Raw genomic sequence first — 16,083 nt, 5'->3', positions numbered from 1 at the left:
GCGCCGCGCTGAGGGGCTGCAGAGTGGGGGGCGGGCGCGGCTGACCCGAGAAGGGGTGCCGGGCCGGGCGGTGGGAGAGGGCTCTTCCCCGCTCAGGAGGTGCCCCTGGGCGGGGGACCAGGAGTCCTCACCTCTGGACTGAGGCAGGGGTTTCTGGGGGCGAGGAGGGCGCGTCGCCCTCTGCCCCCGCCGGCACCCTGGCCATGACGGGCAAATCGGTGAAGGACGTGGATCGGTACCAGGCGGTCCTAGCCAACCTGCTGCTGGAGGAGGATAACAAGTTTTGTGCAGACTGCCAGTCTAAAGGTAGCGCATCCCTCCTGGCGGGCGAGGGGTCCAGCCTTCGGGCGGCGCGGGGGAGGCGGCCTGTGTGGTGTGGGGGCGGTCTCTGGAGCTTAGGTGGCCCGGATCATATAAATAGTAACGCGTGCTACCGTTGCTGATGAGGCTGCTAGGTGTTCTGCGGCGCCGGGATTGGTGTGGGGAGAGGTTGGGAGGGCGAGTGTGTGTGGTTGGGGGGTGGGGCGGTGATGGTGTGGGTGGAAGTGGCGTGGTGTGTGCAGGTGAGAATGTCTGTATTTCAGGGCTCTGAATGAGTTCTGGGCCGACTGTCAGTCCAGAGGCAGCCCAGAGCTCGCAGCCTTCCGCTTGCAAAGCTGGGGGCGAACTGCGGTGGTGCGCGCGAGGGTGGGGGTGGGGGCAGGGGGAAGCGAGATGACGGGGAGGAAAACTGCTTAAATGATTTTTAAAGGTGGTGAGCGTCGCTGCCTGCTATTTGGTTAGCAGTTCCATCTGTCATTTTACAGCCTTGCTGAGATCTGACAGAGCGCTTAGGTGGCTTTCCTCTTTCTGGATGTGTGGAGGGGGGAACTGCCTTATGCAGTGACACAGTGCGGACTTCTAGACAGCCTAGCCCTGGCTTGTGGAGTGTGTTGGAGGCCTGAAGTGTGTGTGGTGGCAGCAACTAGCAGACTGTGTCTGTAGTGCAGGATTGGTTTAATCAGTGCGGAGGAGGAAGCAAGGGATACATCGAATTTGTTGCTTTCATGGCCATCACCCTTCTAAAGGTGAAATATGACCATTGTAGATTGGCAGAGCCATTTAGTCTTTGTTTCCTGTGCCCTCAAAGATTCATGATTTGATACAAATACAAATCAGTATGCTACGAAAGCTTGGTTATTAGTGAAATATTTGCACTCGAAATTGATAGATTATAAATATTTTGTTTCCTTATTTTCTTACTGAATTCTTTGGAATATAAATTGGAGAAGTTGGGAAAATTGTTTTCCTTTTTGGTTTGGGTAGAAAGGGATATATTTTGGGAGCTACTGTTAATTTACTTTTGTTCATAATGCAGTGAATTTGCCTGGATTGTGTGCCATATAGCATGTTGGGCGTATAGTACACAACAAAGGTTCAAATGTATTTGTATTTATCAATATTGAGAAAGGAAGTACATGCTTAATTGACACTTTCACTTAATTACCTTTTATTTTAGAGAAGTAAGGTTTCTTTTTTGTTTTTGTGTTTTGTTTTTATTTTTGGCTGCGTTGGGTCTTCGTTGCTGCACGCGGGCTTTTCTCCGGTTGCAGCAAGCGGGGGCTACTCTTCGTTGCGGTGCGCGGGCTTCTCATTGTGGTGGCTTCTCTTGCTGGGAGCACGGGCTCTAGGCACGTGAGCTTCAGTAGTTGTGGCACACGGGCTCAGCAGTTGTGGCTCGCAGGCTCTAGAGCGCAGCCTCAGTAGTTGTGGTGCACAGGCTTAGTTGCTCCATGGCATGTGGGATCTTCCCGGACCAGGGCTTGAACCCGTGTCCCCTGCATTGGCAGGTGGATTCTTAACCACTGCGCCACCAGGGAAGTCGGAGAAGTAAGGTTATTTAAGGAGAACAGAGACAGATACAGATTTGGACACCTTGTAGTATATTTTAGTACCCTTTACCAATGGATAAATGGCATGTGCCATTAGGAAAGCAGGTCCCCAGACTTCTCTCCTGAATTTTTGCATTGGCAATAATTCATTTAAAAAAGTACTTTAGAATCAATTTACATTGAATAAGTTAATTTCTTATAGTTGACTCTTGTGAGATCTTGTGCTATATCTATTGGAAGATTCAGTTTAAAATTTAATAGTATATCTCTTGGTTTTACTCAAATTCCCTTGTGTCCTCAGTTGACAGATCTTGAGTCACAGTGAAGCAACCCACTGGAGTGAGCATTGCTACATTTGGGGAGTCAGATGCCATTTTGATGATTAGTACCACCCCCATCCCCTATTTTGCATACCACTCTTATACTTACTCATATTCCTATAAAATATAACACATGGAAGAGAGGTTGATTCATCACTTCTTCCTCCAAATTTTCCGTTGCTCTTTATCAACAGAATTACCGGGGATCAGGTAATAAAACATTAGTCAATTCATTCTTAATGAGAGCTAGGAACTGCTGGCCTGTAAACTTTTTTTTTTTTTTTTTTTGTGGTACGTGGGCCTCTCACTGTTGTGGCTTCTCCCGTTGCGGAGCACAGGCTCCGGATGCGCAGACTCAGTGGCCATGGCTCAAGGGCCCAGCCACTCCGCGGCATGTGGGATATTCCCGGACCGGGGCACGAACCCGTGTTCCCTGCATCAGCAGGCAGACTCTCAACCACTGCGCCACCAGGGAAGCCCCCTGTAAACTTTATTAACTGCTCTTGATAGTAGAATCCTGGTTTCTGAAACAATTTCTTTTCACAAATTAGCTTTACATTTTGGCTTGGTGGCTTCAGTGACTCGGCCATTGTATTAAAAAGGAGATGACACTGTGTCAGTCAGTCATCTTTCAGTTAAGACATTTGTTGTGGCCTCGGTTTATCCAGTTTGTGAATTAGCTAGCCCCTTCCACTCTTTCAACTCCTTTTACTTATTTTCCCTCTCCTTTTTCCTGATTTTAGTTGTTGTAATCATCATGTGGACAAATGTCAGACCATGGAAGGAAGAGACACTTGCATCTGTAGATTAAGTTAGCTGTTAAGCTCTGGTAAAAATAAATAATAATAATAATACACTTAGTGGGAGGAGGAATTTTAAAACTGTAAGCTAAAATGAGGTTTGTACTTGAGTATTTATCTGTAGGTCTCATGTCCTTTCTTCCTTAGAAAACTGAGAGCTTAATTGTATAGGACCTGGTGAGTGACTGCTTGCTAATCCATTAATATAAAATCAGATGATGTAGCCCTGAACTGCAGACCTTTGAGCAGGTATTTTTGTAATGTTCCAAAATAACTCTGGCAATAAATCTTTTTTAAAAAAATCTTAAACTGAGTTAAGAATGATATTATCTTTAGATATGTAATTTGAACATCAGAATAGAGAATAAACATGTGTTCTCTTTGTATAGTACAAGTTTTGTTGGTCCTGGGGTTTTTTAACTCTCTTGAGCATGAGACTCACCAGTTTCCGGTACCTCTAAGGCATTGAAATAATTTCTGTGTGGGAACGGAGGCTGCTTTGGTATTGCCTTTAAAAAAATGCTGTGACTTGCTTTAGGCTGAAAGATGTGGTTTCATCACCCAAAGCCCTTAAGTTATTGTGACCTTTAGGGTAAAATTTTGGACTGACTTAAGTTGTGGAAGAACAGAGGACAAACATATTGGAAATTTCAGATATGTTAATGGTTAATTCCATCTAGTTGAGGCCAGGTCCCATTTTTGGATAGACCCTTGGTGGGGTTATACTGGTCTAAGGTTTAGTCTCTAGCTCTGCAGTTGCATATTTTATCAGTGTGCCTGGAATAACCCCTAATCAACCTCGTCAAAGACTGGTTTAGGACTTCCCTGGTGGCACAGTGGTTAAGAATCTGCCTGCCAATGCAGGGGACATGGGTTTGAGCCCTGGTCCAGGAAGATCCCACATGCCGTGGAACAACAAAAGACTTGTTTAAACTGGACACTATCTTATTTACCATGAAAGGATCTACCTTTCTGATGACCTGAATACTTATATCCACTGTTGGGACACTCCTTTCTCAGTATCAAGGTTAGTGAAAAATTGAGAGCTGTTTAATGAGCAAAAAATTAGAATGGAAGAAATTTGATGGTCTTGAGGAATACTTACTTCCACTGTGAAATACCACATGGAATTCTGGAGTCTGACAAAAACTTTGTAATACCTTTTTACTTCTCTGTTCTTCTGCTGCATCCCATTTCTGAAATGTTTCACTTTGAATCACCTAACCATTGCCTTTGTTCCAACTCCCATTATGTATTCTTAAATTTCAATTCACTTTTTGCAAAACCACTTTCATGTGGTTCAAAATTCAAAAAGTTCAAAAGGGAATATGTACAGTGAAAATTTGTGTTCCTGTCCCTGATCCCTTAGCCATCATTTTCCAGTGCTTCTGCAAGTTACCACTGTTAGTAATTTCTTATGTGACTTTTAAGAGATAGTATATGCATGGACAAAAAAAACTACATTTAAATATATTTCTTTTCAGTGCTTTTATGCAAATAGTAGCATGTAACCCACAGTTCATGGCACCTGGCATTTTTCAGTCCACAGTATAACGTGGAGGGCATGGAGATTCCCTCTCCATGCACATTAAAGAGCGTCCCCATTCTTTCAGGGTATTAAGTTGAAAGATATGTGTAAGTGATTTGGAAACAACTACTCTCATTGAAGTCATCTTAGAAAGTGTCCTAGGCCCATCCATAGCACAGGTAGGCTCACCTTTCAGGTGGCAAAGAATCAGAGCTGTAGACTTTTGATGTTGGAACATACAGTTAAACTCCATTACACTGATTATTTTAGCTTTGTGACCTTCAGCACACTACCTTTCTCAGTTTAATTTTCCTCATTTGAAAAATAAAAATGCCTCATAAACTAAAGTGTTACACAAATGTAAGCATTATTTATTATTACCATTGCTGAACTTGTTTATTTTATCTTGATTTTATTCATTTCACTTTCAGACTTTATTCCCTTAAATACTCTAGTTACTGGAAGCCACAGTTAGAATGACTCACTGAATAACTCACCAAATAAAAAACCACCTAGTTTTTAAGCCAAAACCATTTCCTGTAGGACTTTATGGTACCCTTGAGGATGGTCTCTGGATGTTTCCTGACTCTTCAAAGTTGTATGAAAGGTTAGACCAGGAAATCTTTCTGTAACATTTTTTTTTTAATATTAGTCCCAAATTTTAACTCTGGTAAATTAATCTCTAGCTTTGCTTTACTTTTGTTTTCTGTCAATAGCTAAATCATTGCTTATTAAATATCATTCCTTAGAAATGAACATTCCTATCAATTTTTAATTATTTTAGCTGTATCTGTGGCACCTCTTAAGAGATTTTTAAAAATTGCATCAGATCTGGACAACAGAAGGAATTTTCCTTCCATCTCTAGTTAAATACCCTTCTCCAGCCAAAATCAAATAACTTTCTGGCTTTTAACAGCTGATGCACCTTAACTCTGACAGTTGTAGTTAGGTTGACACAGTTGTACTGAAAGTAATTTATAAAAGTCCCCATTAGGTTGTCTTTTAATATCAACTTGTTAAACCTGTTCTCTGGGAGATACTTTCCTATTCGTTCTCCTTGCCATTATCCAGTGGCAGTGGGATAGATAGAGAGTACAAAATGCCTTATCTTTTAAGAACTCTTTGCAAGCCTGAGAGTACAATCCCACACTATATATATTCATTCAGAAAATAGTTCTTAAGCACCTGCTTTGTGTCAGACACTGTACCAAGACATGTAGATTAAAAGATAGGGCCTTTGGTTTCAAGGATTTTATAGTCTAATGGGCAAGCAGATGTGTAAGCAGATAAATGGTGCAATGTAGTAATTATCATTGTAGGATTGTGTACAGGGAGAAATGAAAGCATTGAAGAAAGCAAGAAAGTCTGCCTAGGAAGTCATGGCTCAGAGAGACAAGTAGGCTATGTCTTGAATGATAAGCATGACTTTGTCAGGTGAATTTAGGGCATTCCAGGCAGAGGAAGCAGAATGTGCAGTAGCCAAGATGTGCTGTACCGTGTGTGTGTGTGTGTATGTGTATGTGTGTGTGTGAGATTCTTTAGTATATTCTCACCACATGTTGGGGATTGGCAAGGGATAAGGTAGGCAGAGACCCATAAGGTTAAAATCCTAGCTCTGTAGTTGACTTGCTGTATGGCATTGAGATTATGAATATGCTTTAGACTCCCTGTTGTATAAGAAGCCCTTAGTATTGGAAGCCCACCTGCTACTCAAATGGAATTATAAATATTGCAAACATGAAATGTTCTCTAACTGCTGCTGAGTAGTAAGGAAGGTCTGAGTATTGTGCCCACTAGATCTCCATGGAAGTGTACCCTCATGAGTACATTAAACTATCTTAGAGAAGTCTAGTGAAATGTCAGCAGTAGATGTCATGCCATTTCTGGAGTTGATGACGTTGAATTTTGAGGCTGAGCGTGCTCTCATACTCAAGCAGTCTAAGAGTGTTGAATATTTGAGTGTGCCCTTGGTTGTTCAGTGCTTAGGATGTGTAAACAGGCAGTTGCAGCCACATCTCTCAGTATACCTTTCAACAAATCTATTGCTTTTAAATAAATCAGAAATTTTCCTTCTTTCTGCATTTTTCATCTGATGTCATTATGGTATGTAGGTGGCAGCTTTCTTGGGCACAGTTGTCTATATTACTGTTCACCACATGAGTCATTGTCGGTTTCTGTTCTGCCTGAAAATTCCATCTTGGAAATAATGTCATGCAGCTGGAGACCACAACACGTTACTCGTTATGAACATTGCAGCTGGCTTTGTATGTTATGTTGAAAGCTACCTGTGCCATAAGGAAGAGATAAAGTGACTCATTAAATGGACTCAGACTCAATTCCTCCAAATGATATCCCCTGTGAAAAAGATGCCCAACAAGAATCTGCATAAAACACACATGTGTTTTACATTCTAAGCATACAGTGCCTAACTTTTGTCATTGTGTCTGCTTAAATCCTTATCACAGTTATACTTCTGTTTGAGCAAGTGGCCAGTTTAAGTAGATACTAACTTTGAAGAAGTTCTGTGTTGGCCCCTGGAGTGTGACAGTTCAGCATATACCACATTGAAAAGGTAGGAACCAAGTCTATGTAGAGTAGAACCCCTTAAAGTTAATTCACTTTTACCAAATTCCTCTATTGTTAAAGAAATATTCCTCTGCTAGTTAACTTCTTAAAACTGTAACTTGCTACAGTTAACACATCTACTAGAATGTAAGCTCCATGAGGGCAGGGGTTTTGTGCCTGTTTTGTTCACTATAGTATTCCTGGCACCTAGAACAATGGTAGGCACAGGTCAGGCTCTCAGTAAATATTTGTTTGAACAGTATAAATCCTTTGTTTCTTATTAGAAGAAATCCTTTATAAGTTATCTGAATGTTTGTGTAATTCTTAGGAAAGCTAAGTTTAAAAATATATTTTAAAGGTAGGGACCCTTCAGAGAAACAGAAAGCACTGTAGGTAGTACAAGCAGAGGGAACTTAATATGGAATAGTTTCCATAGGTGATACAAGAGCCAAGAAGGTCAGTGGGGTGGTGAGACAACCCAGAGATTGGCAACACCTGGGAGCTCCTAGGCCCCTAAGGAAATTAGAAGGTGCTGGTGTCACTAAAGGCCAGAAGCCTGAGCCATCTGCTGTGAGCCAGAAGCCTGGAAAGAAGAGCTGTCTGGTGGCAGCTAGAACTCGGACCAAATAAGATAGAGAGCATTACCCTGGCTTCCCTCCTTCTCCTGCCTTTCCTCATCGGTGCCTCCCATTGGTGGAACTTACTCATAAATCAGTTGGCAAGGGAGCCTGGGGGATGTAGTTCCCTGTGATAGTGTAGAGCAAGGGGAGGATCCAAGCTGAGACAGGCAAAGGCACAAAGGCACTTAAGTCTCCAAGATGTAATTCTTTCTCCTTGTAAGTAAACAGTTATTTTGGACAAGCAATAAGAAGGGTTTTCAGGCAGATAAAACCTCTTGTGCTTCAAAAGGATCTATCTAGGATCTTAACTGTTGCCAGAACAGTAATTAATCCTGGGAAGTAATGTAACTTTTTATAGTCATGTAACAAGTAATGTAACTTTTATATAGCCATTGCCTATATAATTAGGATGTGCAGATTCTGTGGAATCTGTATTTGACTTTTGATCTCCACCAGGACAATTTATCGTTTGGTTACTCAGAAAATAAGTTCCCACCCTATTAATTCTGGGAAGCCTTAAGCATGATGTGTATGCACTGAGCTTGTCCCATCTACAACTAAAAACTTTGAGTCCGTAACACTTAAGATGTACAAAGAAAGTTTTGAGGATTGCAGCCTTAAAACGTGGTACAGATTAGACTTTCCTTGATCGTTAAGGAAGTTTTCCTTGTGCCACGTATTTTTTTAAATAGTTTGATCGGTTTGCCTGTGCCACCCGCCCCCTGATTCAGTCCGGTTACCACTGGGTGAGAGAGGTAAGATCACTGGACATACTATCTTCTATACTGAACCTGAAAAATAAAAAATATTTTGTCTTATCTGGAAGGTTGCTGCTGCTCCATTTAAAGACAAAGTTTCTCAAGTTATGGCTACTAGTTCTCTCCTTGATTATAAAGTGTTTAATGAGTTACGTGATACAAGTTTAGCACTTTCTAGAAGTGCTTTTTTTGGTCAATCAGGTCACCTGCCTTTGGGCGCCTGCCACGTTAATGGAATTGGTGGAACTAGGCCAACAGGGTTTTCAGTGGAGTGTGAGTATGTTTGCTTTTAGGCTGTTATTTTCCACAGAAGCTATGGATGAGGAACCCTCATTGAGTAAAGTTACCAACGGTAAAAAAAAAGTTGCATAGGTTTCATTGTTTTTCTCTTTTCTCCAAAAATTAATTTCCTCTTAGCAGGTACTACTATAATTCACAGATGTGATTGAAATGTAATTTGGTATTGTAAAAAGCATATCAGCCTGCTTTCCAGAGTACCAGTTGTTCCCATGCAGTCCATTTTACCTTAAGAGGTACATCTATGCGTTTTTGAAGCCTTGTGTTTAATAATTAAAATATTTCACTACTGTATTTGACTCTTCCATTTTCCAAACTTTCTCCTTCCCTACCCCACTCTTCTGGATCCTGTATTTCCCCACAGGCTTTGTGGATGCTGGTCCATTGATGGCTGAACTGCAGGTCCCTTCCCAGTGAAAAACCCCAGAGATGAGCCAAATCTGCCTTCATCTGTGGCCATACATCAGTGTAAGGTTGCCCTGGTGGTTGTCTTCAGTTTGTCCACCACTCCCCTTGACCCCCCATGCTCCCACCTTTGTAACATATTGCTGGGATTTTATTATTGCTGCTCGTTTTAATTTTCAAGTAATGTTAAGTAGTTTTCTGACCATTTTTGTTGACCATAGCCCTCTTTTCCCCATTTGTATATTTCCTATGGGTATTCTGGTTTGATTTTTACATACCTGTAGGATATGGTTTATTTAGAAAGTACTGGACTTCATAAGCCCACTTGGAAAATGCTCTGTTGAGCCTTATTTAATTTCAAGTCAGAACTTTCAAAAAGAAATGTCTTAATCGGAAACAATAGAACTGGATCCCTCAGGCTTCATGTCATTTCTCCTCACCCAAAAAACAAATGTGTAACTTTCTCATTTTATCATGTGTTGAAAATAGTAGAGCAAATACAGGAGGAAGAGAGACCTACTGTCAGCTGTAGCTGATAAGCCTGTCCCAGCATAGAGATGTGAGAAAATAGAGCACCTTTTCTTTTCCTCTATTGCAAATAGCCATACTGTCTTTCACAGCAGTTGCTAGTGATGGGAAGACTGTAAATCCCCATGCCTCTATCTCAGAGCTTATACCTTTAGATGTGAGTTTACATGTTAATCCTGAAGTGCACACGAAGTAAATTTTAACTTCTTCCTCTTTTCTTGTCTTAGTGGAAGTCCCCTCTGTGTGTGTGTGTGTATTTAGAAATGAGGTCTCTAGTGTTTCAAGCCTTGAGTTAAAAACTTTGTCTTAATATTGTTTAGACGGTTTTTGTTCTAATGCCTTCTAAAAATAATTTCGTACAGAATTTTCCATGTGAACTGGTAATATCATATGCTGGTGAGGGAAGGGGCATTGGTGTCTTTTCTTGTTGATACTTTACCACTTGGGTTATAACTGACCCAAGCCCTCTGATGAGAAATAGGAAGGAAACTCCATGTTCATATCATGATGCTTGTGTTCAAAATAGCTGGCAGCAATGGACCTAATGGAAACCAATTTGTGTGACGGCTGATTTCAAAAAGAATGAAAGAAAAGATTCGGGCTCTTCTGCTGTGCTGAAAGCATTTTTATTGAAATAATAGCTGTAAGGACTGGGGACTTTGTCTCTCTGAAGGTAGATGTGAGGGGTTGGGTTGGAGGAACTGTTTCAGACCGAGGAGAATTTTGAGCAAAGGTCTTTCGTAGAGTGTGAGTGCTATTATTAACGTTACTAGCTTTTATGTGAGAGAAAGGAAGCATCATTAAATACAAGATTGGAATCAGGAAGATTCCAAATCACCTCCTCTGAGCATTCTGACTTGGTTTTGAGCCTAGTCTGTGAATAGGCACCAGGCACAAGTGACTCAAATCAAGGGCAGAGTAAAAATAAGGCTCAGTTTCATTAGACTTCTTATGCATATAAGGGGAAAAAAGGGACTTCCTTGGCGGTCCAGTGGTTAAGACTCCTCGCTTCCACTGCAAGGGGTGGGGATTTGATCCCCAGTCGTGGAACTAAGATCCCACATGCTGGATGACCAAAAAGAAAAAAGAAAAAAAAAAAATTTGTTACCATAGGAACAGACTCCCAGACCAGTTGTGCTTATTAGCTAAACATCATTAAATGCTTTTCTTTAAAGAACAAAAACTTTATTTTTTCTCATTATGAAAGTTATTCATATTTGTGATGAAAATTATTGGAAAGTATGAAAAAGTATGATGCAGAAGATATTTCATATAATCCTTATCACCCATTTTTTATTTCAGCTTATACTATTATAATTTTGTATCATTATTGTTTTGCTTAACATTTATCATAAGCATTTTCCATGACATTAAAAACATTTAAATGCCTTTATTGTATTCTATTGTTTGAATATATCATTACTTAACTCTTGCCCAATTGTTGGACCCTTGGGTCTTAATTTTTCAGCGTTATAAGATAATGAGACATTGTGAATTTTTGTGTTGCTGTGAGACTAATGGGTTATTTATGTGTTCAGAGTTGAGTAGTTATGTGGCCCCTCTAATTTTAAGGAGTTGTCAGGGAGTCCTCTGGGTTGAGCCCATGTAGGGATGGCCTTGCCGTGGGGGCAGTTCATTTTGAACTGCCTCATGGCAGTGGACATTTGAGACAAGGAGCACAGAGAGCTGGGGAGAATCCAGACTTGACCGTAAGGACCAGATTTATGGGACATGATCACAGCAAGATGGGCCAAGATATATTCTTATATCTCACATGCAATTTCCACATTATATACTTGGTATGTGGAAATACTGTTGGGCTGTTGATCAGCATCTTATGCTGTTCATACAGACCTCCTTCACTTAAACTCAGTCCACTGAGAAGGAGGATTAGAAGCCCTACATTGGTGGAAAGGGGATAACAGCTACTGTGTTTTGTTTTTGTTTTACAAAGCTTTCCTTAGACTGTGAATTCCATGAGGAGAGGGACTGAGTCCCGTGTTTTCCTGTTAGCTAAAGCACAGCATCAGGTACATAGTGTCTGTGTCTCCATCGTGAACACTATTCTAGTTATGCGTGTTCAGATCATAATCTTGTTTAGTTTTTTGAAAGTCACCCTCATACTCTTAACTCAGATATTTGAAGCTCTGTGACATTGCAGGAAGCCGAGCAGGTGAATCTCAAGTTTGCTCTGTGGCAGTTGCTTCTGTGCACCATCTCTTTTGTGTGCTCTGGCATCTGTACCACCTTGAAAGCTGGAGCCAGTCACAGAGCTGGTATTCTGCCCTTTCCGTAGGTCTCAGTGAGACACACCATTTTAGGGGAAATGGAGCAGGGAGTGTAAAACGGGAGGCTGAAATAGCAGTCCTTTAGCCTTTTTGTGGGCTGGGAGTAAATATTTAGACACTGTCCTCAGCTGCCATAGAGATTAATCATAACCTTGCAACACTTTTAGAAGCTCCCCTTGTTCCTGCTGGAACAGGTTTGTCTAATTTGAAGAACCTTGCTTTGGCTCTTTCGAAGCCGCGATTTTTTTCCCCGAGAGACCTGCTCTGAGTTCCTCTGCGTAATGTCCCCTTTGCAGGAACTTTCTATCCACACGGCTGGCATCTTTGCGCCACCCACTTGCACCATACCTTCCGACCCGTACCTCATTATACCCAATTCTGAAACACCTGGCTTTTGAAACATAGTGAATATCTTCTTTTGAAAGGGCAAATCTCCACTTTTTGCTCTGCTCCCTTAAGCCAGGGCTGTTTTGATGACTAACATTCTGCGTGTCCCTGGACTAACCATCTATATTTTGGTCCCAGAATTCATTTCTATTCCGCTGTTTCTGTAGAGATGAAAGTTCTCTAGCTTTTGGATACGGCTGTGACTCAGTTAAACTCGCACTGGTTTTCCATCTGTTTGTCATTGGTTGGGGCTCGTCTGATGTGTTGGGAAAGCTGCACACCGTCGTGGAAGGAGGAAGTTCACATGTCTGTGGTCTTGTACAAGAGTCCGTTTGCTGACTCGGAAGGTTTTGTGTAAAGCCTCTCTCTGCCTGTGTGGAAAGCTCGAGCTCCCCTTCAAACGAGTGAGAAATGAGTCCTGCCCGCTTCTTGTTCTTTGCTCTCCTCCACTTCTGGGCTTCCTCTGAGGAAGAGGAACGTGGCCGGGAAGGGGTGTGGATGAGCCTTCACACACAAGCTCAGGCCTTGGGCTTTCCAGCAGCAGAGAATGTGTGTGTGAGAAGAGAAAAGAACACCTGAAGAATAGGGTATCAATTTAGGGACTATTATTGAGCATCTACTATGTATAACACACATTTAGGGTGTAGAAAGATGATTCTCATTCCAGTCCAGCTGATGATTTCTTCTATGAATTTGGGTAAATGACTTGACCTCCCCGGGCCTTAGACTCTCCAGCTGTGCTTGGACTAGATAATCCTTAAGGTTCTTTCCAGTTTGGGAATTCTGTATCAAAATGTTTATCTCTTTGTTACAGAACAAGAGAAACGGCTTTTCCACAGGATTGGCATATTCTTTTTTTTTTTTTTTTTTTTTTTTTTTTTTTTTTTTTTTTTTTTTTACTTGTGTAGTCTGTTGTAAAACAGATCTATTGGAGAATCTGAAGAATTTCAATTTTTATTTATAAAGTGCCACTCATGCTAGTGGTGTCGATTTTTCTTCCTCCGTGTGGGTCCCTGAGATTTTATATGGGTTTGGGGACCCTGCAGGGCCTCCACCAGAGAGCCTGGGAGTCATGTTTGCATGTTTGAGGCTGAGTAACTTTCCCTCTGAGCCCCGTGTTAGGCGCTCATAACATCTGTTATCCTTAGGGAATTGAGCGATGCTGACTGCGATGGAGCCCTGAGCCTGCCGGAGTTCTGTGCTGCGTTTCATCTTATTGTGGCCCGGAAGAACGGCTACCCACTGCCTGAGGGCCTGCCTCCAACTCTGCAGCCGGAGTACCTGCAAGCAGGTAATGCCTCATCATAAATCCTAAACCTTAGGCATTTCCTTCCAGACTTTGGAAGAGTTTTTTTTTGCGGTACGCGGGCCTCTCACTGTTGTGGCCTCTCCCGTTGCGGAGCACAGGCTCCGGACGCGCAGGCTCAGCGGCCATGGCTCACGGGCCCAGCCGCTCCGCGGCACGTGGGATCTTCCCGGACCGGGGCACGAACCCGTGTCCCCTGCATCGGCAGGCGGACTCTCAACAACTGTGCCACCAGGGAAGCCCAAGATTGGCATATTCTTATATCTCACATGCTTCAAACTAAGTGGCTTCAAGATGGTTTCTCAGCACTATTGATGTTTCGGATACTTCTTTGTTGAGAGGTTGTCCTGTATAGGAGGTAAAGCAGCATCCTTGGCCTCACCTACTAGATGCCAGTAGCACCCCAACTTTCTGCCAGTTGTGACAACTAAAAATGTCTCCAGACATTGACATTGCCACTTGTGGGGAAAATTGCTTCAGTTGAGAAGCACAGCTCTAAAGAAAGAAGAGTGGTACTGTTTGAATGTGGCTGTTTTTAATATCTATTTTCATATTGGTCCTCTGCTGCTCATTACCTGTCCTGGGGTTGGAGGATGAAGAGCAGTCTCATTGGTCAAGAGCTCTATCACCTTTCTTTGGTAGCTTCTTCTAAAGATATGCCTCCCCTCAGTGGGCAGGCTTACTTTGCATCTTCAGTATTTTTTTCAGAATATGAGAAGCTATTGGTTGTTGCAAAGAGGAAGCTAAGGCTTTAACGGGAAGTAACTTAAAAAACATAAAGAACTAAATGTCCCCAGGGAGTGAAGACAATAACTTCTAGAGAATCGAGTTAAACATCTGTTTCCTGAAGTGAGGTCATGAGTGATAGGAAATTAGTTTAATTATAATGTCGAGTTTTGAAATATCAGGTCCACCTGGCCGACTTTGAAATAATTGCCCAGCTGTTAGCTCAGCGATCCATCTCTACACACCTCCAACCCCCAGCCTGATGAAAGCCATTGAGGTAGTGATTGAAATGTTCTAGCTCTCTTATAAGATCTGGGTTTTATCCTTATTGCTTTTGCTACAAAATGTTGGTTTTATTTTATTTAAAAAATTTTTTAAATTTTTTTAACCATTTTTTTGAAGTATAGTTAGTTTACAACATTGTGTTAGTTTCAGGTGTACAGCAAACTGATTCAGTTTTATATATATATATATATATATATATATACATATATATATATGTATGTATATATATACATTCTTTTTCAGATTCTTTTCCATTATAGGTTATTAAAAGATATTGAATATAGTTCCCTGTGCTATACAGTAGGTCCTTGTTGTTTATCTATCTTATATATAGTAGTGTGTATATGTTAATCCCAGAGTCCTAATTTATCTCTCCCCCACCCCCAAAATGTTCTTTTTAGGTTGAATTACTTTACATTGTCCCCAGTGTCATCTTTTTCTCATCTCTTTTCAATCCACATTCTGGACTGGGTTGGGTGCAGAATGATGCTCTTTGCTGATTGGGGTAGAGTGTGTTCTATGAGCATCCTTGCTGGGATGCTCTGGGATCCCAGAGCCATGACTGAGACACTTGAGCCTGTGTCAGTCTCTATCCCTCAGTCCTGGCAGGCTCCGTGTTCCATTCCAGCTGAGCCTTTGCCAGAGTAATTGGCCACGTGGAGCCTTCAAGCCAAACAATTGTTTGTACTGAGATAGTCTCACTGTTTGGCTCCTAATGAAATAATCTCCTTCCTGCCCCCAGTGAAAGCAGCTATTTTTTATTTCCTCCCTCCCCTTTTCAGAGAAGCCATGCCTCAGCTACCACTCTTCTCACTTATTCATGAATGCTTTAAGCAGGGTCTTTGTGCAGAGGAAATTAGCTAGAGCCAGAATATCCAAGCTAACCAGGATACAAGGAACATTAAGGACACCCTTCCTCCTAATTTTCTATGTAGGATATTTAAATCACCTTTGTGTGGTTTTCTGAGTAATAAGGGATTCAAACCTCAAGTCCACATAAGAAAAATACTCATTCTAGGTTTTTAAAAAGTATGCTAACTTAGGCAGTTGTTACCTAAAGGAGCTCACAAAATAAAAACAAATATAAAACCCAGCGACAGAACAAGCATAGCTGAGTGCCACCGGAGAATGACACAGTGCTGTGAGAGTCAGAAGAGGAAGGAAAAAAGGCTTTATGGAGACAGCAAGATTTTCGCAAAATGAGGTTTTGCAAATGGAAGTAATAGCCCACATAGAGCTATTTGTGAGCAATATTAAGTTGATCCAGAAAGTATAAGTAGTTCCAGTTTTCCTTATTTGTCCAACCTGTGAACCTCCAAAACATGAATTCAGGAAAGAGAATCCACAGGTAGAGACAGAAAGTTACCCAGGTGGCCCCAGTGTGTCCTGCTTCTCTTTC

At 41.7% G+C, this 16,083-nt stretch overlaps 1 protein-coding gene across 1 annotated transcript in view; it reads left to right on the top strand.

The window, feature by feature from the left end:
- Positions 1-203: 203 nt before the first annotated feature.
- The window catches only part of SMAP2 (small ArfGAP2), a 47,685-nt gene continuing 31,805 nt past the window's right edge, over positions 204-16,083 (top strand). The window contains exon 1 of the mRNA XM_007453752.1: positions 204-306. Coding sequence (XP_007453814.1) covers positions 204-306 — 103 coding nt within the window. The remainder of the gene's footprint in view (positions 307-16,083) is intronic.

Source organism: Lipotes vexillifer, unplaced genomic scaffold, assembly GCF_000442215.2.
Source record: "Lipotes vexillifer unplaced genomic scaffold, Lipotes_vexillifer_v1.1 scaffold213, whole genome shotgun sequence".
In the NCBI taxonomy this organism is placed as follows: domain Eukaryota; kingdom Metazoa; phylum Chordata; class Mammalia; order Artiodactyla; family Lipotidae; genus Lipotes; species Lipotes vexillifer.
Note: the sequence above shows the minus strand (reverse complement) of the source record. Positions and strands in the feature narration are given on the sequence as shown.